The sequence below is a fragment of the Pelodiscus sinensis genome, chromosome 7, assembly GCF_049634645.1.
Source record: "Pelodiscus sinensis isolate JC-2024 chromosome 7, ASM4963464v1, whole genome shotgun sequence".
NCBI classification, from domain to species: Eukaryota; Metazoa; Chordata; order Testudines; family Trionychidae; genus Pelodiscus; species Pelodiscus sinensis.
The window spans coordinates 9,231,351-9,255,586 of record NC_134717.1 but is presented as its reverse complement, the minus strand read 5'-3'; the positions used below and the strand labels follow the sequence as shown (position 1 = coordinate 9,255,586).

Genomic DNA, 24,236 nt, shown 5'->3' with positions numbered 1-24,236 from the left:
GAACTTACATGGAACGGAATAGACAAGGACCCAGACAGCAAAACAGAGATAAAATTTTAAACACGGCAAGCTTAAAAATCAAAGGGCTCATTCCTTAACCATAAATAATATTTGCTGTAAGTGTGATGCTGCATTTCTCATGGAAATGAATTTACAAGAGAAGGGAGAACAACAGTTTTGCTTGTAACAGACAGAAATCAAGCATTGAGTCAGGCAATGGTTGAAGAGTTAGATTTTATTTAATTTGGGGGGCAGGGAGATTTGAACTAAAAAGAAAAATAGGAAGTAAATAAGAAAAGGGATTAGCAAATCAACAAGAATCCAGGGTCTCATGTGGATTTTTGGGCTCATCCAAAACACAGCAAAACTCATCCATCAGAAATCCACAATGTTACATAGTTCCGTATTCTGAACATTTCCCTGAAACGTGATGAGAATGGGAGAAGCAACAATTTGTGCTGTAGAAAACCAGCACCCCAAGTCTTCCCATAAAAATGATTCTATCTAGCTGCTAGCCAATTAGAGTGCCAAAAAACCTATATACAAACAAAACTAGAGGAGGGTGACATTTTCCAAAACTGAAGCACAGGAAATTATATCATGAACAGCAAAAGTATCTTAAACCAAAAAAACACAAACACCCCAAATTAAAACGAATGCCAGTATCCACAGACATCAATAATCAAGCACAGGAAAAGAACCATTGTGCACCATGATCTTCCAGCTTTGCAAAAAGTCAAAGCTATAATGAATTGTATTTTCCATGGCATTCAAAATTAATAAAATAAGACAGGAATACACGAATCCACATCAAAATAGAATGTACAGATTAAAAAAAGCTACCAAAGCCTGTGCGGAAAGCAAGCAAGTTGCACGTTCTTTTTTTTTTTTTTTTGTTAAAGCCCCCTCTCATTATCACAGACTTTACAAGACTCCATCTAAATTGTGGGATCTTGGCCTAGGATAGGGCTACTCAACATGAGGCCCGCGGGCCGCATGCGGCCTGCAGACCATTTATTTACGGCCCGCAGTGCATTCTGGGTTTACACAGGGCTCAATGTGCAGCCCGCTGGTGGGAGCAAAAAAACCAAAAAAAGTAGTCAATATAGTGGTTTTCTGTTGAAATGCATTTTAGTAGTTAAACTCCTGGACTGTCATTACTCATTAAAAGTGCTGTCATATGGGCGGAAATCAAGTAAATATTGCATTTTATTAATATCAGCAGAACTGACCTAAATGGGGCCTGCATGTTGTGTAGTCTTGCCTAAGTCTTGCCTAAAGCTATTTGCATATATTTGCATGTATATGCAATCTTACTTAAGTTGTGGCCCTCAGAATGTGCTGTGAGTATCATTGTGGCCCCCGGAGCTTCCAAAGTTGAGTAGCCTTGGACTAGGAGATTCCAAATTATGATAACACCCCTGTGACTCAATAGCAGGCTACAAGTGTACCTCTGAATTCACACTAGAATTAAATATATATGAAATACTTCTTAGAAATATCTCACAGATATATATAGAAGCCAGGGTGGATAAAAATAAATAAATCAATAATTATTTTGAATTCACACTAGAATTAAATATATATGAAATACTTCTTAGAAATATCTCACAGATATATATATAGAAGCCAGGGTGGATAAAAAAAAATCAATAATTATTTTGAATTCACACTAGAATTAAATATATATGAAATACTTCTTAGAAATATCTCACAGATATATATATATAGAAGCCAGGGTGGATAAAAAAAATCAATAATTATTTTAAATATTAAAAACAGGATTTGTATTTAAATTGGATTTTTTAAAATCAATAAAATACTTCGTTTCTCATTTAAAAATAACAGTTATAATTAAATCTCATCACAAAAATGCTACCCCTACACTGACAGTCTCATAAAAATAAAATAATGGTTCTAGTGACTGTCTAGCTCTTGCTTCTTAAAAGTTCTGGGCTTTCACTTTCTGTTTCGCAGCAGACTAAAGTAACATGTGCAAAGAGACACAGGTTGGATAGGATTGTTTTTGTTCTGTACTTTTGTGGTGGTGGACCTAGGCCAAGCACAGTAGAGTTAGTTAAGACATTGTCTTAGAGGCAGAGGCAATACATAGGAAAAGACAGAGGCAGCATAGAAAGAACAATGGAGTGGACTGAAAAGAAAAAAGGAACAATTTATTCCTCCACTCTTTGGCCACAGAAAAACTGCCGTGGCTTCTGGGTATAAGAGAGCCCTCATCTGGGAATACTCAGAAGAAATTCTTTCATGGGTAAAAAAGGAAAACATGTCAAGCGTAACCTGTGGAAGATGATGATGTAGGACCTAACTGCAAGAATGAAACAACATAAGGAAAACGGCTTATGGGGAGAAAATGATGTGGCTATGTCTGAAGAATAACATGGATCAATTGGTTAGTAACTTAAATAATTCTCTTTGCAATACATCATTCTTCAAAACTTTCTCTGTGTCTTGTAGTATAAGTGTGATTTAACAAGTCAATTCCCAAGCTGTTTGCTATGGTGGATGTTTCTAGGAAAAATAAAATGTAACAACTAATTAAACAAGCCATAAGGATTAGCTAAGTTTAAAATCTATCACCCAAGTATACAATACAGAAAGCTGCAGTAAAGAGAAATGTAGAGTTACCAGTTGCCATCAAGTATCATTTTCTTATTTTATATTACATAAAACATGCCCCTTATTTTAGAACATCATGTCCACAGACCATAATGGTGATGCCATAAATCTATTCCCTATTTTACTTCAGCAAAATTCAGGTTTCCCAAGGGAACCCCATCCTATGCTTGTTTTCTCACAAAACAGAAGTGCCAGTGAATTCAGTGTCGCTTACTCCAAGATTGACAGTGCTGATTCTAAGTGTGGTCAGTCTTAGCTTTTTTGTTAACTTGGAACTGGATCTGCATCCTTGCTGGAAAAAAACAAATGATTAACTGAATAACAGACTGAGAAGAATGACTATTCAAAATCATTTTTGAATTTTGTTTCAGGATCCCACTTAAGAGTAAGAGACTCACTGCCTATCTGCAGTAACTTCAGAGAAATCTGTTGGAAGCAGAGTTAATTAATTCTTAGCTAGTAACATTAATATTAACATTTCACAGTTAATCAGCAATTCAGGAAATCAGGAAACAAAAGAGAAAGTTGAATGCACTATCCAAACGCTGTGCATGCATTCCAACAGTCTCCAGTTAGATGCTGCCATAATTCTTCTGAACTAATGTAACATATCAGGGCTTGAAGTGTTTTGCATCTAGTAACCAAAGGCTAAGCCTACTCACCAGGCTGAAGCTCCCTGATAAGCCTGCTCCTTTCCCCACCCTAAAGGACTATTATAATTATAAAATAGTTAGCTTCACTGTAAGAAAATTATTCCCCACGAGTGGGAAATATTTACAGTGGGTCAGGTAGGGAGCAGAGGCAATACAGGTAAGTCTACACTGTTAATAGAATTAGTGTTTTTAAGCTGTGTTAGCCAACCCACAGAAGCTAACACAGGTTAAAATAGCTATGAAAAAAGCCAACTCAGCTTTTAAGTTGATTAGCGGCTCCCTTACATGCTTTAATACACATTGCTAACCCTTACCCCTGAGTTGTTTACCTACAGCCTTGGCATGATTTAGGAACATGAAAACATAAGAATGGCCACACTGGGTCAGACCAAAGGTCCATCTAGCCCAGTATCCTGTCTTCTGACAGCAGCCAATGCTAGATACCCAAGAGGAAGTGAACAAAACAGGGAATCATCAAGTGTCTAGGAAGGAGACTGTCTAGGAAGGAGTACTGCAGAAAGGGATATAGGGGTCATAGTGGACCACAAGCTAAATGTGAGGCAACAGTGTGACACTGTTGCCACCCTACCCCCCAAAAAAAGAAGCAAACACGATTCTGGGATGCATTAACCAGAGTGTTGTGAGCAAGGCACAAGAAGTCATTCTTCCGCTCTACTCTGCACTGATTAGGCCTCAGTTGGAGTATTATGTCCAGTTATGGGCACCACATTTCAGGAAAGATGTGGAGAAAATGGAAAGGGTCCACAGAAGAACAACAAGAATGATTGAAGGTCTAAAGAACATGGCCTATGAGGGAAGACTGAAATAATTGGGCTTGTTTACTTTGGAAAGGAGAAGAGTGAGAGGGGACATGATAGCAGTTTTCAAGTATCTAAAAGGGTGTCAAGGAGGAGGGAGAAAAATTTTCCCCTTGGCATCTGATAATGGGACAAGACGCAATGGGCTTAAACTGCAGCAAGCGAGGTTTAGGTTGGACATTAGGAAAAACTTCCTGTCAGGTTAAACACTGGAATAAAATTGCCTAGGGAGGTTGTGGAATCTCCATCTCTGGAGATATTCAAGAACAGGTTAGATAGACATCTATCAGGGATGGTCTAGACCCGTTGTCCTCAACACGGTGCCTGCGGGCGCTATGGCGCCCGCGGGGGCATTTGTATGCGCCCGCCAAGTGCTCGGGGCTGGCTTGGCCCCGGGCACATGGCGCATGGTGAGCGCCGGCACCGGGAGCGCTGCGGATTGGCCGACCGCGCTCTGGGCGCGCGGTGCTTGGCGGGGGGGGCGCCGGCCCTGGGCGCGCGGCGCTTGGCGGGGGGGCGCGCCGGCCCCAGGCGCGCGGCGGGGGGGGGGGCCGCCCACGGGCACACGGCTATGGGGGGGCCCCGCCCCTGGGCACGCAAGTGTCCCCGCCCCGTGGCGCCCAGCGGGCGAACGGCCACGCCCCTGGGCGAACGGCCACCTCAAATGGTTGGGGACCACTGGTCTAGACAGTGCTTGGTCCTGCTGTGAGGGCAGGGGACTGGACTCCAATAACCTCTCAAGGTCTCTTCCAGTTCTTGTATTTTACGATTCTATAAGTGATCCCTCTCCTGTCATCCATTTCCAGCCCGAGAGAGTCTAGGGACACCATTCCTACCCATCCTGGCTAATAGTCATTTATGGACCTAACCTCCATGAATGTATCTAACTCTTTTTTGAACCCTGTTAAAGTCCTGATCTTCATAACCTACTCTGGCAAGGATTCCACAGGTTGACTGTGTGTTGCATGAAGAAAAATGTTTTTGTTTGTTTTAAACCTGCTACCTATTAATTTAATTTGGTGCCCCCTATTTCATATGTTATGATATAGGAGATCATCTCTCCAATAGTATTTCAAACTGAAGCCCTACTTGGACCTATTAGAATCCTATGCACTAGCACAGTGGTCAGAAATTTCTCACCAGCACCCTGGCCAAATTCTAATATGGGTGATTGCATAAGGCTAGGTCTACATTACCAACATAGGTCTATGCAATGAGGTAAAATCCCTAGACAACACAGATATTCCTGCAAAAACCTATTAGTACACACAGTTATGCCAGCAACTGTGATTCTAGTGTAAATCCCATCAATAGCTTCAGATATTTGTATTCTTCTCTTCCTCTCCTAACTGTCCTGTAATGTTTACTTGCTATCCTCCTCTGCACAGTTACTGGCTTTTGCCCCAGACACTCGGCTAATCTTCACCAGAAGCAAAGAAATAAAGTGCTTTGCAATCCACCTATATGCAAGGCCCTGTATAAATGTGTTCTTCTCTTTTCTCTCTTTGCCAGCCCCAGGAAAAGTTCTGAAATTTGCAACGTTAAAGTTTCTCATTATAATTTCAATATCTCGCCCCCCACACACAAATAAACAAACTTGTAGAAAACTGCAGTTAATATATAAAATACACATGCATCCCATTTTTGACCAGCTCTTATTTCCACCTTCACTCACAAAAAATGAAATGGGTTTATGACTCTTAATCCTAATTGTAACATCATCGTCGTTTTAAAAGCTCCTCTCTTCCATACCAAGTAATTCAACAGGGTACTTTACTACAGATGCAACAAAAAAATTCTGTGTTCAAAAGATCACGAAACAGGAAACTCAGGCAGAATTAAGTCACCCAACAGCTAACAAATATTGTAAGATACCAGAAGGTAACATCTACAAAGGAATTCATCAGCCACCCACACTCATTTCTGGAGGAGGCAGATGGAATTGAGATATAGGACATGGAAGCAGGAAGGTGGAATTAAGACCATCCTAAGAGCAAGACATCTTAGGCCAGATGGCATTTCCCTTACTTGCAAACAGTCTGGATGTGCTAAAGCTGAGCACATGGACTGTGACAGCAGATGGGACCCACACAAACAGCTTTGTTTCTGTTTGGGACCTACATTAAAAGGAAGCATGTGTGTTTGATGAAGGATTAATTACTCAAAGCCAAAGAAATATGCACTTGTTTTGGTTTGGTTTTTAAAAGCAATTTCCATAATCGGGAAAATGCTACTAAACCCAAAGTGTTATCACAGAGCAGCAGACAAATTCCTGGGATTCCAGCTAGATCAGACAGGGATACCAAATTCAAATATCAAGTTCTACAAACAGGCCAGGACAACCACAAGTTCAAAACGCCCCAGGCTTCTCAAAGACTGTGGCAGGCCTACATTTAGCCACTGTACTAGTGGCCTAAAAGGTAATCTGCAAACATTCTTACACAATTCCCCCCTTCTATCTTTTCATCTATCTTAGGAGTGTCATACTGACACCAAACAGGGTAACATCAGAGATTTTCACACATACAATTAACAGTGATAGCGAAGTTCATGGTGGACTTGATGGAGTCCTTTGCACTTGCCCATTTTCAAAGTCACAACACTGCTTGGGACAGGGTTGTGTGTAGCCATATAGCTAAAATGTAGCTTTATTGTAAGTAATGTGCCTTAGTGTACTTTGCCAGCCACTTTTTTGAAAGCAGAAAGGACCTTTACTTTATTATTGGTAAAAGTGCACCAGCCAGAATACGGTGTTTAAAGCTAATTTTAAAGCAAAAATAATTGTTTATAATTTTGTTTTAAGTTTTAAAATTAGTACTATAAAATAAGTAAAGGGTATAATGAATGGTTTTTTAAACTGTAAATTAATGTCCTCATTTGAATGTGCATATGACTTCTCTGTAACAAAGGTTGCTTTTCTGTAACAGAGAAATCAATCCTGTTTTGTGCATCTGAAGAATGTGTGCCTTAATAAATAAGTGTGAAGGCCAAATGTTCTTAAAAAAGAGCCAGAGACAAACGAAGAAGCACCAAAAAATTGCTGTATATCTCCATCAAAATGTAAACAATTAGCTTTAAAAAAAAAAAAAAGCAAGCACCTATCACTTAAAACAAAATATGTATAATCAAAACCAGCTTAGCATAACAAAACAAAGCAAAAAACCCCTAAAAATAACAAACATCCATTAAAAAAAACCGCATAATACAAAACCCACTAATCCCAATTTAAAAAAACTATTATAAAAAACGGTTTTTCCTTAAAAGCAGGAATGTCCTGCCAACACTAAAGCATCGATCCAGAATTTTCGGTCCTTAATCAATCCACAAACAAGAGAGAAAGACAGAGACAGATACACAGAGAGAAAGCGCGGTGCGCATATGCTAACTGCTTTGCCATTGTATTCTCAATAAACTCGGAATATTGCCTTTCCCCCTATAAAGATCCCATGTGCTTCTTATAAGCATAACATTTGGAGCTTGGCTTTTTTTGTTTTGTTTGATTTTTTTAAAAGATTTTACTTAATTTCCTCTTTTCTTGTTTGTAAGAGTTTGAGGCGTCAGTGTTGCTGATACCATAGTCATTCCTTAAGTGAAAATTCAAGTTGACTCCCATGGGACTTTTGCCTGGATGAGAAATATAGGATTGGATCCATAAGGGATTATGCCAGAGTGTGAATATGAACTCTGTCCCCATGGATAAAATGTAAGTCCAGACGTCCAGTTCCCTGCTCTAGCTATTAGACTATACTACCCAAGTCTCAGTTTTTGTTTACGGTCTCTCTCTTGGAGAGCGATAACCCAAACCAGAGCAGTTCATAAAAATAAAAAAATAAAAACCTTATCTTGCCAGCAGCTTTCACTATATGAAGATTTAATGGATCCTCATGTAGTTCGCTTTTGGTTTCTAATCCAGACCTGATGCACTAGATCTTGAAATACATAATGGGAACATTCTGTTTAAACAGAGAGCAGCAAAAAGTAGATGTCATGTGTACAATTGCATCTTGCTAGACATTATTAATTCAATATTCTGACATCTCACAGGCTGCAATTCATTCAACATCAAACGCCTCAGTGAGGGCTTCCTAATTAAAACATGGAAAGGCTGAAATAAAGTGTAAGTATTTTTGTCACATCGTTTGCGGTTCTTTAATTCATAATTGAACTGCTTCATGTTTCATTATGTACAGAGCTACCTACAGTACCTCAGATTGGAATAAAGAGTCCTCAGTTTGATATTTTTATCAATTCCACCAGCTCCTCCTTAGTAGTGGTCAGTTCTTTTCTGCCAGGGCTTTAGTCAATATGAATCACTTCAAATCTAGCTGCTGAAAAAAGGCCTTATGCCGCAAAGTGCAAAAAGGATGCAGAGTAGCAATGGGCAACCTAGGCTAGTAAGTGGACTGCAACAAAGTTGTCAAAACCAAAATGGTCTCCCAGGATGAGGTAGTTTTGCTGGTTTCTTTACATACCCAAAATTTGCAGTGTGCGCCGAGTGAACATAGAATCATAGAACTGGAAGAGACCTCAGAATGTCGTCAAGTCCAGCCCCCTGCTCTAGGCAGGACCAATTCCAACTAAATCAACCCGGCCAGGGCTTTGTCAAGCCGAGACTTATCAGCGCTTTGATTGGACCATATCAGCGCTTTGATTGGACACAGAGGGAGCACATGGCTCTCACAAAGTTGTGTGCAATCGACACAAACCTCACTTCACGTGCCCTTGCTTTCCCTGCATGTCACTTAAGTAATACTGGTAGGGAAAAAAAAGCTATCCAGATTGAAAACAGAGCAACCTAGCAACCCTGCGCTTGGGCAACGGTAAACAAAACGTCTCATGGGCCACATACAGAACCCTGATGAGCCTCATGCGGCCCTCTGGTCGCAGGTTGCCCGCTACTGCTCCAGAGCAGGGCACTTATGTACATGAATACATCCCAGTGACCTGGCACAGGAAGACACTCAGCACCTTGCAGAACTGGGTGCAAAGCATCACAGGTAAGCCAGTCACATCAATTCCAGAGGAGCTCTGCTATCCTTGTAATAGCTTCTACCAACCAAGCAGTAGCTTTTCTCCATTCTAAGCAGGTGGACAAGAGACCGATTTTGATCCCAGCACCTATGCACAACCAAGTCTTCCTGGCTTTCCAGAGCCTGCTCTACTTTCATCAAAACCGGACCAGAGAGCTCAAGACAAACCTCTTGCTCCACTCATGAAAACTCAGGAATGGGAAAGTTGTTTACATGTAAATAGGCTATTTAGGGTGAATACTTCTGGTGGCCAGGCCTGCATCTTCCTCTTTATTTTATGCATCAAGAGACAGCCCAGCTGGAGCTCAGCAACAATACCAAGCCCTTTTGGTGCAGCAACATGCTCTTGCTGTCTTCTGCAAAAAGGAGCAAAAACCACTGAACCTTGAGAAAGCAGTGAACACAGCCAATAAAAGTGGTAAGGCTGTTGTCGCCATACGGGAGCTGAGCCGAAAGCAGCAATTACATCTCTGCATGAATGCCAGCCTCACCAAGGCAGATATCTGAAAGCAAAGGGAGCTCGCAACAACAGGGCATGCATAGTACAGCCAAAATTCTCTGCTTAAGGGAGCGGAGAATACTGCTGCCAAACAAACCATTTCTCATCAATATTTGTAAAATAAATTGAGCCTGTACTGTAAATATCCCTACATCTGTGCCTTTGTTGTTTCGGTGCCGAGAACACAAATAAGCATCACAGAAAATCTGCAATGGAGGAGTATCCTGAGTAGCTCTGGTAGGACTCAGCTGTTCAGTGCTCCTGCAAACAGGCCTTTGGGATCGGTGACAAAAGGTGCTACTGCCACCTTTTTGTGGCAGGAATGGGGGGAGCTAGTGGTCGTTCGCAGTCTCTTGCAGAAAGGGGGTTGGAAAACCTTTCTAAAGCAAAAAAATAACACCCCATCCTCTATCAATATATTCGTTCAGAAGGCTCTTCCTGGCTTTAAAACAATCAACCACCAAACAAAACTTGACTCACCACCAAATCATTTTGGACCTGAAACAGAACTCCCTAGCTACTCTCAAGACACCTGGCCTTACCTCACGCTATCTCTCGCTCTCAGCTGGTTCATCTGTCTCTTAAGAAATCACACTGAACGAGGGGGCAGGAAAAGAGACCTCTGAAAATTCTGATTTATATTTGGGAAAAGCACCCAAGTTTTTCAGATCTTTTCCCAAACCAAACCCCCTGAACATTCATGTCACTCAGCCCTCTGATGGATTACCACCAGCATCGTGTTTGCAACATGGTCTCCCTGGTTAGCATACTCCATTACTGTTTGTCACAGCATTATCTGCGGTTAAAGGAGCAATCTTGAAGTCAGTAGATCTATTCCCAGCTTTGCCAGTGATTTACGGCACAATTTTCAGCAAGTCAATTCACTTATCTGGGAAGAATACTTGCCTGCCTCATTTTGGTGATGTGGCTTAACGTTATATGTGAAAGAACTCTGTTCTGACCTGATGTAACGCACTGTACTTTATAATGTGTGGCACGTAAATTAAAGTATTAACTGGAAGAGATTTTAAAGTGTATTCCTTGTAACTCATAAAGGAAGTTTATTTTAGATAACAGCCTTTTGGAAGGAAAGCAGAGGGAGGAAGACATTAGCTTTAAGGTCAATAGAACTCTCTGCATTACAGAGATCAAAATGTTGTTTCCTCCCTCCATCGCACCACCAGGAAATTAAAAGCCAGATTCTGATCCCACTAGAATAGGACCCTGAATACTGAATATTTCTCCCTGAGGTCATGCTAAAATGTGCACCAAAGTTTATGATTATTATAATCTGTATTACAGTAACACTTGGAGCAGGAGTGGGCAATAATTTTAAATGGGGGGGAGGCACTCCTAGAATTTTTAAGTGGTCAAGAGCCACACTCTTCCATGATCTTGTTAATGGAGAAGGTGCAGGGATCTGGGATGGTGGTTGAGAGCAGAAGGGAGCTTGAAATGCAAGAGGAGGGGTGGGTGAATGTGACCTGGGGTAGGAAACTGGGGTGCAGGCTCTGGGAGGGGGTTGTGACCTAGGGCAGAAGTACAGGAGGAGGTGCAGGGATTTGGGTTGTGACCGGGGTAGGAGATTGTGGTGCAAGGTCTGGGAGGGGTTAGTGACCTGAAGCAGGGGGTGTAGGGTCTGGGAGCAGATAGTATTGCAAGAGAACAGGTGCAGAGGGTTTAGGTTACATGGGATAAGGGTGTCAGAGGGAGGCAGAGGTTTGGGTGAAGGAGGGGCCGGAGTGCCAAAGGCAAGCTTTGGCTGGGAGGCTCTTAGCTGTGCAGCCAGCTCAGCTGGTTCCTCAGCCAGGGTCCCTGCCTTCTATGTCCCTACACTATCTGCAGAGACCATGTGTGGCTCTGGACACTGCAAGCTCACAGAGGGGAGGGGTACTTTGCACGCTGCCTGTCCTGCAAACAGGCAGCTCTCACTGGCTGGAAACCTCTTCCCCCAGGCCCGCAGCCTCCAGAAAGCTGCTCTAAGCAACATGCAGGGACAGGGCAGACAGGGAGCCTGTCTGAGGCTACCACTGGCCGGGTCGAGAGGCTTGGCAGGCTGGATCTGGCCCACGGGCTGTATTTTTCCCTCCCCGACCTAGAGATTCCAATCAAGATGGAGGCACAATGTGCTATGGGCTGCACCCACCCCCACAGTGAGTCTGACCCCAGTGACAACCTAAGACAGGAAAGGAAGAGACAGGGTGAGAAGGGAAATAGACTTGCCCAAGGTCTGAGAAAGATGAGAAAAGAACCCAGGTCTCCTCACTTCTTGTCCAGTGGCCTATTCACTAGACTTTAGTGCCTGTGAATTTTTAGTTGTCACCGACACGTTTTGGCAGGACACGGGACCTCAGAGATAAGCCACATTTCACCACTACATGTTCTTCTTCACAGTCTATTTGCTGAATCAGGTTGGAGACAGCTACAGATCCCCTGACTCCAATGAAGCTATCCAATACTAGCTCGCCATCTCAACCACCGTCTCCATCTGCTGGAAGGATGACACAACTTTTGTTTGGACTGGCCCGACAGAACAAAAATGTAGGCAAAAGGGAAAACATGACCTCTCTTAGTTACGATATCGTTAGAGGCGACAGGGTACCAAAATTATTAATTACCTTTGGAGAACCAATTACTTTTACCGTGGGTCACTGTTTTCTAAGAAAAGAAGTGCCTCGACTCAAAAATGCAATTTTAGAAAAAAACCTTTTAAGTGTATAGATTACCTAAATCTAACCATGGTACAGCTACTTCTACAATAGCATATCAGTTTCTAGAAAGGTAGCCAGCAACCTATTCCCTTCTAAGAACAGAGCACTGTCAAAAACAAGCAGGAAAGCACAGGTTTCAAGATGCAGAGACAGAAAACACACACCAGGATATGAAAACTAAAACCACGTGAGCTGTGCTATTGTCAGTGCCAAAGAACAGAACCACGGCAGAGGCTTTCAGATCCTCCAGCCAAACCTCACAATTAAGTGACTACTTTAAAAAAAAAAAGTTTTCCAAATGTGGCACAGAGAACTGCCCCAAAACAACCAGCCAGAGAGCAAGTTTCTAGAATACATCTTCTTGTGAAAGACAATTAAGAGGAGGTGCCATCCAAGCCAAACAGTTGTCCAAAGATTGCATCATTTGTATATTTTTTCAGCGTTATGTTACTCTCAATACGCCGTGGTTGCATGGGCTTGGGGGTGTCCCTCTGCACGAGGGATGTGAATGGTTAACTGGTAAACACCGCCCTTACAGGGCTATACTTACTGCTTATGGTTAAACCAGATAACTAATTAAATAGGATTTTACATCCCTACTCCGCACAGGGGTGAATTGCACCCCTGCAAGTTCTGTTTCAACCATAAGCAGGTTCCCCTGTTCACTGCTGCCCATGTAACATCCCTTCAGTACCTAAGAACATAAAAACGGCCGTACTGGGTCAGACCAAAGGTCCATCTAGCCCAATAGCCTGTCTGCCGACAGTGGCTAGCACCAGGTGCCCCAGAGAGGGTGGACCGAAGACAATGATCAGCGATTTGTGCCATCCTTCTCCAGCCTCTGACGAACAGAGGCCAGGGACACCACTTCTATCCCCTATTCAGTCTGCTGCTCTCATCCAGCCCAATAGCCTAAGCTCTAGTTTCCCAGCCATGGAGCACGGTGGGTAAGTATGCGCTGTCTGTAAGAACATTCCAATCTCTCCCCCATCTGACAGAGTCATGTGTGTTGAAATCTCTTCCATGAAGATCCAAGGAGGGAGGAGAAGAGAGCTTTCATGCTGAATTCCCTTCTGAGGAGGGTAGGGGAAGCACAACAAGAGACAACATGCTCCATAGGGATGTTAAATTGAGATTAATTGGCTAGTCCAATAGTCAATGAAATTTGCATCGACTATTCGATTAGTTGATAGGGAGCCTCCGCTCCAAGGCCGATGCTACTCTTCAAAGGCGAAAGCACTGTGGGGAGCACAGGACCAGCGGGAGACTCAAGCAGTCCTCCGCTGGCCCTCTGCTCCACACATTGTTTCAAAGCGGCAGCGCTGCATGGAGGCTGGAGTCAGTGGGGGAGTCCCCAGTTGACCCTGGGCTCCACACAGTGCTGCCGCTTTGAAATGCCACATGCAGCCCGGGCCAGCTGGGGACTTCTCCCTCCCTCCCCGCCACTTGCTGTCTCTTTCTGATAGAGACAGCAAGGTGGGGGGTAGCGACTAGTCGACTATCCCATAAGCATTTGCTTATTGATAATCAATTAGTCATTCACATCTCTTATGCTCCAGGGTCCCCAGCTCATGACAAAAGAACATGCTGGCAGAGAGGAACTAGCTACAAACTTAATCAAGGACTTCCTAAAAAAAGACCAGTGAGGTGGGTCAAAGATACGCCCACTCCAATTCCAGGGTTACCCTTCATGACGAAGTGCCTTCCAAGAGGTAAATCAGCAGTACCAAAATAAGGCTGGCGAGGAAGGGGAAAAAGAAAACATATCACATACCCACAATCTATCCAGGCTATAGTGCCTCGTCCTTTCACCGCTTGGGCCACATCGGACAGTAACCTGAGTGGACTTTCAGCAGCGGTAGCTGAAAACAACAGTAATAACAGTGTTAATCCAATCAGCACATACAGCAATGCCAATCTTTTGCTATGAAGCATTGGGAGAACATACTTCCTAGGATCCCATTTCTAAGAGGAATCAGTAAAGTTTGTGTATTTTGAAAAGAATGCTCATCCCCTGAACATTTATACCTGCAGCGTGCACCACTGCCTACGTTTCTGGGGGTACGTCATGCATTCTCCTACAGACTTCCATATTCGGACCTACCTCCTTCTCCCTACAGCTGTGCACTCAGTGGTTTGCCTTGGAAGGATGGTCCAGTGGTTAGGACACTAGTAAAGGATCTGGGAGACAGATTCAACCCCTTGCTCCATCAGAGATTTTCTGTGTGACCTTTGGCAAGTCACTTGTCACTGTGTGCCTCAGTTCTCCATCTGTACAATGGAGATAATAGCACTTTGCTAACTCACAATTATACTGGGAGAACTGATACATTAAGAGATGCTCAAAATACCGCCAAAGCACTACTGTAAGTATAGAGTGTTATTAACAATAATCAGAAAAGAAAGTTAAGGGGGGAGGTCTAAGAAGCACTTTTAAGCCGTCTCCCCGCAAGCACTGACTCCCTGCTGCCTCTGACAGAGGCAGCAGTGCAGAGCAAGGCAGCGGCTCTTCGGGAGCCGAAATGCATGGAGAGCCAGCTCTGATACAGAGGCAGCAAGGGTGGTGGAAGGTTGCAAGTAGTCGTTAAGATTAACCAATAAGCCCAGGCTTATCAGTAAATCACGTAAACGACTACACACTAACATCCCTGTTCTGCTTACCAAATGGATTTAAAAAGAACATTTTTGTTCTATCTACCATGTTTATGAAGCACCTGGAACCTTGTTATCTAAGTAAGAGGAATGACTGTCTCCATATACCAGCTCTATGTCTCTGCAGCATGAGTCCAATGAAGCTACACTGTAGGGGACGTCTCTCACCAGAATTAGAACTAAGGAAACTATCCTAGGGTACGTCTAGACTACAGGCTTTTGTCGACAGAAGTTGTGTTGACAGATAGGGTGTGTCTAAACTACAGGGTTTTGTCGACAAAAGTGGACTTTTGTTGACAAAACTATAACTGCGTCTACACTACCGCTGAGTTCTGTCGACATAACGTCGACAGAACTCAGCAGTTTTGTCGACGCTGGTAAACCTCATTTTACGAGGCATAACGTCTTTTGTCGACAGACTTCTGTCGACAGAAGGTGTTATTGCATCTAGGGTTGTGTCTAGACTACAGGGTTTTGTCGACAAAGCAGCTTGCTTTGTCGACAGAACTGAATGTAGTCTAGACGCTCTTTGTCGACAGAAGCTTTGTCGACAGTATCTGTCGACAAAGCTTCTGTCGACAAAAGCCTGTAGTCTAGACGTACCCATACTGTCGACAAAGCTTCTGTCGACAAAGAGCGTCTAGACTACATTCAGTTCTGTCGACAAAGCAAGCTGCTTTGTCGACATGGCAGTGTAGACGCAAAGGACAGTTTAGATGTAATAATGCCTTCTGTCGACAGAACTCTGTCAACAAAAGGCGTTATTCCTCGCAAAATGAGGTTTACCAGCATCGACAAAACTGCTGAGTTCTGTCGACGTTATGTCGACAGAACTCAGCGGTAGTGTAGACGCAGGTTTAGTTTTGTCGACAAAAGTCCACTTTTGTCGACAAAACCCTGTAGTCTAGACACACCCCTAGTGTCTAAAACTGACCTCACGTGACCGGCATTTGCTCCACACAGTTTGGAACACAACATGTCTAGACTTGGCCAAATTATATTTGTAATTTTTATATAATTTCAGCCGATAAATATCCATGCTTATTTTAAAGCATTTTTAAACTTTTAATGGATTTCCGTTTCTCAGTTGCATGAAATTATGGGGGGAGGAAAGGGAGCGAGTCAACATTACATGTCATAATATACAAAGTAAATATCCTTTAATCACATTCTAAAGTTCTAAACCAGCACTTTTCTTCCTTTGCCTACCTGCAAATTGCAATTATTATTGATCATATATTTTTGCATTCCTTAACTGACATGTGCCGATACAGAACTAATCCTTTCAAGCCTAAATATACCCAATCTCCAAATCCAGTGTCAAAAAGGCATTTCCCTGGGAAATATTGGAAGAGACTAGTTAGGGGGTTCACTCCATGGATGGCAGCAACGGCTGTGGGCACTCTGTTAGCACGGAATAAGCAGATACTGGAAGTGGGATCATCCCCCATGATCAATGAATTTCCTGCATGCACAGGTTGAACCTCTCTAGTCCAGCAACCTCAGGACCTGACCAGCTCCAAACAAGAGAATTTTCTGGACCACAGAAGGTCAATATTGTCTAGCAGCATTACCAATACTTCCACTACATACTACACAGTTAGAAGACATTTAGGGATAAATTAGAGCTAAACAGCAGCACAGAACACCGAAAGCTAGGACTGGTTGCTCTAAACAAGCTTTATGGGATCATGGGAAGCTTGCCCACACCCATAAAAAGCAGACATCCGGCTAAATAAAATCATTCCGGATGATGGATGTTTCTGGACTAGAGAGGTTCAACCTGTACCAGGAATACTAGGTAGAACTTTCTTGAACCTCACATGATATTTTAACACTGATCAGCAGTATGACTGACAGTTAGCCAGAATCTCAGCACAGATGTGTGGTGCACATCTGGGATTAGAATCATGTCCAACCACTTTTTACAAGACAGCAGCTAAGCAAGAGATATTTTAACTGTGTATAAGGATCACCACTCTAGGAAACGTTAATCCCCCAGACAGCTCCCAGTGCAATGCTTTACACTGTTAAATCCAACCAATTAAACTTAAAAAAAAAAAGATAGCGAGAACATGATTTTGAAGGATACCCATAGGGCGACATTTATTTGACACGTGTCTTTGCAAAGTGCTGCAGTTGTACTACTAAAAATGAAAGCAGCCACCACTAACAATGGCAAGCCTTAAAAAAAAAATCATCCCTTAAAAAAAGAGGCAACTGTATTGTTCAGCTTTTGAAAGGGTTCTTTTCAAACAGAAAGGTGTTAGACCCCTCGTTTATGATTTTCACAGTGTCTGTTCCACAAAAATTTTTGGTCAACTGTAAGCACTTTCCCATTATACCAAACATTAATATTTCTAGTCACATATTGTGCATGTGCCAATTTAACCATTTTATCATCCCCCCCCCACCCTGGAAATCCCTACAAGCACCTGCACTTTAGCAAACAGGAGGATACTATCAAAAAAGGTTATTTTGGGAACAGAATACTGGGCCACCATATTAAGGATTCAAATTCTGCTCTCAGCTGAAGTAGTGTAAATGTGGACAAACTCCACTCAAGTCAGTAGGGTTACTCCAAATTTACACCAGTGTGCCAGACCAGAATTCGAGTCCCTCTCACTAAATGCAGTTCAAAAGAGATTTAACATTAAAACAGCATTTCTTGACTGCTTGCTTGTCCTTACTGTACTTGGGGGAAGGCTGGAGGAGAAGCAGCAGCAGCATTAAGGAGACTTTTGATCTTCACCTCACAGTTAATCAGCAATTCTCACCTTTGCTGGCCGAAAGAATATAATATCCATGACAATAAGTATTTTCCATTTACCAAAGGATCAAACCACTGATTCTTTTACCTGACACCATAAATATACCCAGCACTTTATGACATACAGCGCCAGACAGTACACCTGTCCAAAATAACTTGTAATGAATGTCTCATAACACAGAAACACAGAGCAAGAGTTCAGTTTTGGATTGCACAGGGACGCCTCTGGTGAAAAGATCAGCAGAAGAGAATTCAGGGAAGAGGTTGATTTTAACTAAGGGGAATGGCAGAGACTCAGAAAATGCATACCAGGAAGCTGAAAAATGTTCCAAGGGCAGGGAACAGCACAAACAAGTCCCGAACAGGAAAGGGAAGTAAAGCAGTATAAGGAGCAAGAGGAAGTAAGAATAAAAAGGTAGATAAGAGCAAGATGAAAAATCCTTAAGGGGAGGATGGAGAGTTTGAGTAAGATGGGTGGAAGGCAGTGAAAAGATTTGACAGGGACAGGTAATATGGTGTAATACGATGGAGAAGTATTACAAGGGGCCTACTAGTCTGGTAATTAACACAAGTGGCAACCAGTACAGATGAATGGATTTCTGTATTCTAAACTTTCCTTCACTCAGTCTTACAATGTACCACTACCAAGTTGGTCTGTGTCTATTATGGTGACAGACACATTACTAAATACCCATGTCTAATAGATATTATAGTGACCATTTCTGCCAATGGCAAACAAAACCATACAGAAGTGAAATGTCTTTGCCAAGGTCATAGAGGAATAAGCAACAGAGTTGGGAACAGAAGTCAGGAGTCCTGATTCCCAGGCCTTTGCTCTACCTACTGACCTACAATAGTGCATTACTGCCATTACATATCAAGCACCAGAAACTTGCTCACCACTGTCCAGGAAAATATGACGACACTGGCCAAGATTTTTAAAAATGGAGGGGTTAAACATGAGAGTCCACATTTAAGCACCTAAATAAGTGCCCAGGTTCTGACAATCGAGTTCATCGGGTACAAAGAACAAGAGTCAAAAGCAAGAACTCACCAGATTTGGAATAGAGCGCCAATATGTTATTCCGTGTCCTGAGAAGCTTCTTGAAATCCTTGTGATCGCTAATTTTTTCTATGAGGGGAGACATCTTCACCGAAAATAGACATGCTGGCAGGATTACCTAAGGATGCAGGAAGTTAGAAATGTAAATGAAAACTTCCCTGCTTGCATGAAAAACAAATGCAGACATGCACTTCTAAAACAAACCACTTTTTTTTTTGGCATTTCAAACTGTTCTAACCTCAGATAAATTAGTTCTTTAAGCAAAGTTGAACAACAATTTGATACACAAAAAAGCAACAAAAACCCCAGTCAATCAAAACTGGAACTACATCATGTTAAGCATTGCCACTAAGAAACTTTAAGCTGCTAAGAAGTGGATTAATACTTCCTAACATCATCAACAGTTACTTAGGAGGTGTGCAACATGCCAATTAAAATCTGTTCTCAATCAGGCAACCTCATTCTTATTGAAGTTATTTACTGTAATAAAAAAAAGTAATAGCATTTATGAAGCATTCCAGTCCATAAATCCCCAAATGCTTTTCAAGAGAAGACAAATAGTGTCTCATTTCTACAAGTAAAGAAAGTGAAATGAAGAGACTTGCCAAGGTGACAGAACCAGTGATGCAACCAAGAGTAGAACCCATGGGTGGAATTGTGTCCCTACAGTAGACAATGGCAAAAGCCTCATTGACTTCAAGAGGATCAAGATTTCACCCTACGTCTCCAGTCTCCCAACCCTGTATTTTAGAGAGGAATGTTGGTCTTGTGGTTCAAGCACTGATCTGAGGATCAGGAGATTTCCTCAAGCACTTCCTCTGTGGTTTCCATGGGCTAGTCGCTTCAGGTCACTGCCTCTCGGGGTATAGCTGCAGTGCAATTAAAAACCCACAGCTGGCACCTGCCAGCTAACTTAGGCTCATGCAGCTTGGGTGAAGGGCCTGTTCAAAAGTGGTGTAGACATGCGGGCTCAGTCTGGAGTCTGGCCTCTAGGATTCTGAAAGGAGGCAGAGTCCCAGAACTTGGGTTGCTGCCAGAGTTCAAAAGTCTACCCTGACATTAAGGAACCCCTTGACCCAAGGCCCAAGAGAGCCTGAGTTAGTTGGCAGTTGTAATTGCGCAAAAGAGAGACCCTCAGTCACTTTCCCTAGTAACACAACGGAGATAATATTTCTGTCACACCTCTTGTCTTGTTAGCAATTTGGGCAGAGGTATTTTAAAGTTGCTAGCGGATCCCACCATCTGCACTCAAAGTGCCAGAATGGGGAACAGCTTTGACAACAGGATACTGAACTAGATCGACCTTTGGTCTGACCCAGTATGGCCATTCTTAAGTTTTTAATACATGCTCTAGTTAGTAGGGGAACAGATAGCTGCACTGTTTTAATATGGGTAACACAATGAAATTCAGCTGTATGCAACTCTACTGATGCCAATGAATGTAGCACATGGACTGAAAAAGGTCGGTCTTTACATAAGCATGTAATTATTTTTCTTTTCTTTTTAATGGGGAGGGGATGATTGAAGTTCTCACAATTTTATACTAGATCTAGCAAGAGGTTTTTTAAAAATCTGTTCTGGTTTAGGGATTGCTAAATCTGAACATTAGTGCCACAATAACATCTAGCATTCAGGAAAGAGAGGCTGAAACGACGCACTTTTAATTTGTTTAGGAAACCAAAAATCAATTAGACTACACTATAGAATCATTGCCTGAGAAAATCTGAGTTTAAAACTCGAAGACATTTACAAAATGTCAACAACACCAGATTGTGTCATAAACTGGTAAACTTTATTTAAAAGCACTTGTATAGACTTAGTGATAGTTTGGAAGCATTCTCATTATGTCTTTTCCAGACAGAGAAGCTGCGTAGTCAGTAAATTTTTATGGCACCGTTATAAACCCAATGAAAAAACGGATTCAGGAAACAACCACTATATAGCCATGTACGTATTGCCACTAACATTGAACTTGTTGCATGTGTGTGTGTAAGTAACTATAGCCTCCTTAAAAAGGAAGCCCACAGCACTGCATATCTCCGTTGGTACCGAGACAGTTTGCTCTGCAGCTATCAACGTGTAATACTCATTCGTTCATTTACCACACCAATCATTGCGATACCCACGTGCCTGTGCACTATAGATCATAAAACAACTGAGGCAGGTGCCAGGTACTGCAACACAGCAAGTACATAGGGTTGCCACACGGCTGAACCAAAAATACTGAACACTCCCCCTCCCCAAAAAAACACACACTGGGGGAAAAAAATCGGGGGGGGGGGGGGAGAGACTTGGACTTATTGAGCAAAATAAATAAATAAATAAACAAACAAACAAACAGCATGGCCCCTTTCAGAGTGAGTACAGAGTCAGAATAAGGATAGGAACAGGGGAGCAGTTGAGCACTAAGACCCAGGGAAGGCATTGTTTCCCCTTGGTCTTTAGGCTTTTTGCCAGCAGCCATTTTGTGTTCTTGTTCAAGCCAGAACTTAGCTTCCCTGCAGAACCAGGTAAGTATGGGGTTCCGGGGGGGGGGGGGGAGGAGGGGGCTGGGGGTGTCGGGTACCAGGGGGAGGGGGAGAGGCCCAGGTGCTAGGGTTGCCTCCTGGCAAAGAAAAAAAAAAGTCAGAAAATACCGGACAGGAGGCAAAAATACTGGACACCTGGCAACCCTACAAAGACACTAATCGCTCCCCTGTGACATTCTATATCAGGGCTACGGGTACTCCTCCAACATATTCCTCATATTTATGTCACTGTAATTTTACATATAAAGCATGGCTTATAAGGAATCAGGGGAAATGTTACGATTTGCTGAAAGTCCCTTATCTGTATATGAATATCATCAATGCATATGAAGGTACGAGGTTGTGTTACGTGGCTATCACCAAAACATGCTATAATTGGGGAATCAGCCAGATATTACCTCCCAAGAGACAAGATCAAGCAGAGTATCCAACCCCCAGGTGGGGTGTCAAGTAGCTATCAACAGCCATTGTCCAGCCAGGGAGCTACAATGCAATGACTCACCTACATGAGGCCCAAGCAGGGGAATTGCTCAACTTCACCTGGAAACTCAATGCCACGGCTGGATTAAGCTCTTTGTAGGCCCTCGGCCAAGGGTGGGCAAAGGGGCCTCTGCGGGCTGGATCCAGCCTGCCAAGAGGGTTGATCCAGCCAGCGGAGGCTCCCCCATCCCCAGGCCAGTTAGCGTTTGGGGGTGGGGGAAGTGCAGGAAGTTCCCTCCCCCCTGCCAGGAGCATGCGGCACTTTGAAGTGCCGTGCGCTCCTGGAAGGATGGGAGGAGGCTTTGTGTGCTCCCTTGCCCTCAGGTCCTGATTGGCCTGGGAGAGAGAGAGCACAGGAAGTCTCTTCCCACCGCCAGGGGCATGGGTGCTTAGTAGGAAGAGGGGGCAAAGGAGCTCCCTCACCCCCAGAACAATTACATGGTCTGTGGGTGAGGAAGCCCGAAGCATCCTGGCTCGCCCCTTCCTTTTCAGGCAGTGCAGCCCGGGGCGACTTCAAAAAATTATTGCCCACCCCTGCCCTAGGCACTCTCATAAGGGAGACATGCCCTATCACCTATACACCTAATATCACCCCACTTCAATTTTTGCTCTTGAGAGTGGCACACCGTGTGAGAAATTCATAGGACTTCATTCTAAAATAACAGCCATTTTGTTGTATATTACAATTATACTTAGGATTCACTGGACAGCTGCTAAGGAGAAAAGTAAGGTGATGTTGCTGCCACTGTGACTGTAAAATCCACAGAGCAATGCACTGCACTGCACTGCAGAGCTAATACCTTGGCAACATTGTGTCTCAAGATCATTCAACGTCATTTACGAAATAAGAGTACATTGGCTGATGGGGCCATACATCTCTGCCAGAAATAGTCTTTAAAGGTAGCTTAGGGTTTCTGAAACACAACTGTGAAATGCAAACACTCTAGTGATAAGCTGTGTTCTCTCTAACATTTCCCATCCTTGGGTAGATTGAATTTTCTTATGCGCACCACCAGTACAAACAAAAAAAGCTACATAGGAGCAATGCTTATGATGTTTATTTAATATCAAATAAAAGAAAATTAACATTATCCTGGAACTATATGTATTTTGTCATCCTTTCTAACAACTCAAGCTAGTAAACACACCAAAATACATAATACCCACACACAGTTCAGCTTTAAGATGCTAAAGCAATCTAGGAGTCAAATGGAAACAGTCATGCTCTCCTTGCAAATATTAATACAATATTTACTTACACTGGAAAGGAGAGAAAAAGGCATTCACTCAAGCTTATACAGTTTGTCTGGAATGTCAACTCTTATAAAGCCACAAATGTGAAAAAAGGAAGGGAAGTAAAACATCAGGTGGTTGGTAATGGGTATTTTAAATAAATATTTAGGATCACTATGCAAGTGAAACAAAGACCTGTAAACACAGATAAAAGTTATCCTTGTTTGAAAATGTCACATTGTGTGTTTCACCAATTCAAAGAATAGAAGCTCCAGAGCAGCACTTTAACACATGGCTTCAGAATTTGTAGACAGATCCATTTTTTTTACAAGCTTGTAGGATGAGGACTGCACTTGCAACACACCTCACATGCCCATTGACTCATAAGAGCCAGAACTATACCATATAGAAAAGATCTGGCCGTAATACCCCTCCCCAAATAAATTTTAAAATGTAATAGAAAAATCACTTGCCTGGAATCCAACTCTAATTCAAAGGCCAAACATAAAGAGGTTCCATGGCAAAGTTCTTCCAGTTTTAACAATTTACCATGTATTAATTAGTAATACAGGATATATACAAAAAATAAAGATCGGCTTCTTCAGATATCTACCGCACTCAAAAACAATTGTTAAAAGAATCCTTTCTACCTGTAACTTAAGCCATTGACACCTATGTAAACTTTCTTTGAAATGTAATCATGCAAATGTCACAAGCTAGGCCTATCCACACAATCATTATCCACAAAAGCAACCTAACTGCTTTACAATAGCAAAACACCAATACGAGTGAAGTCAGATCCTGCATTAAGATCTCCTAATGCAGAATCTCGCAACCCTCTTTGCTCTGGATCTGTCTCCCTCCAAACAAACTAATTTTTAGCTCAAACTAACATCTCCAGGCAGACTGCCTCCTGTTGACAAACAGTGGGTGCTACATTATTCTTTCCCCCATCATATTTTCCTGGCATATTTAAAATCTTGTAATTATGTCACCAATCAATTGATAATTAATACCATCCCTTTCTCACTCCAGCCTCAACAAGAAAAGAGAAGATATATTTGACTAAGTTCTCTCTGATGCATTAATGAGACAATGTAGTTTCCACATCAGTATCCCCATCTCCCATATAGCTACATGCCCCCATACCCCAGCAGAGCAA

The 24,236-nt window shown here is 42.6% G+C and overlaps 1 protein-coding gene across 1 annotated transcript in view; it reads right to left on the bottom strand.

Moving 5' to 3' along the window:
• Nucleotides 1-24,236, bottom strand: part of PDIA5 (protein disulfide isomerase family A member 5) — a 151,004-nt gene that overhangs the window by 110,139 nt on the left and 16,629 nt on the right. The window contains exons 2-3 of the mRNA XM_075933121.1: nucleotides 18,825-18,951; nucleotides 14,123-14,210 (exon numbers count right to left, since the gene is read on the bottom strand). Coding sequence (XP_075789236.1) covers nucleotides 14,123-14,210; nucleotides 18,825-18,951 — 215 coding nt within the window. The remainder of the gene's footprint in view (nucleotides 1-14,122; nucleotides 14,211-18,824; nucleotides 18,952-24,236) is intronic.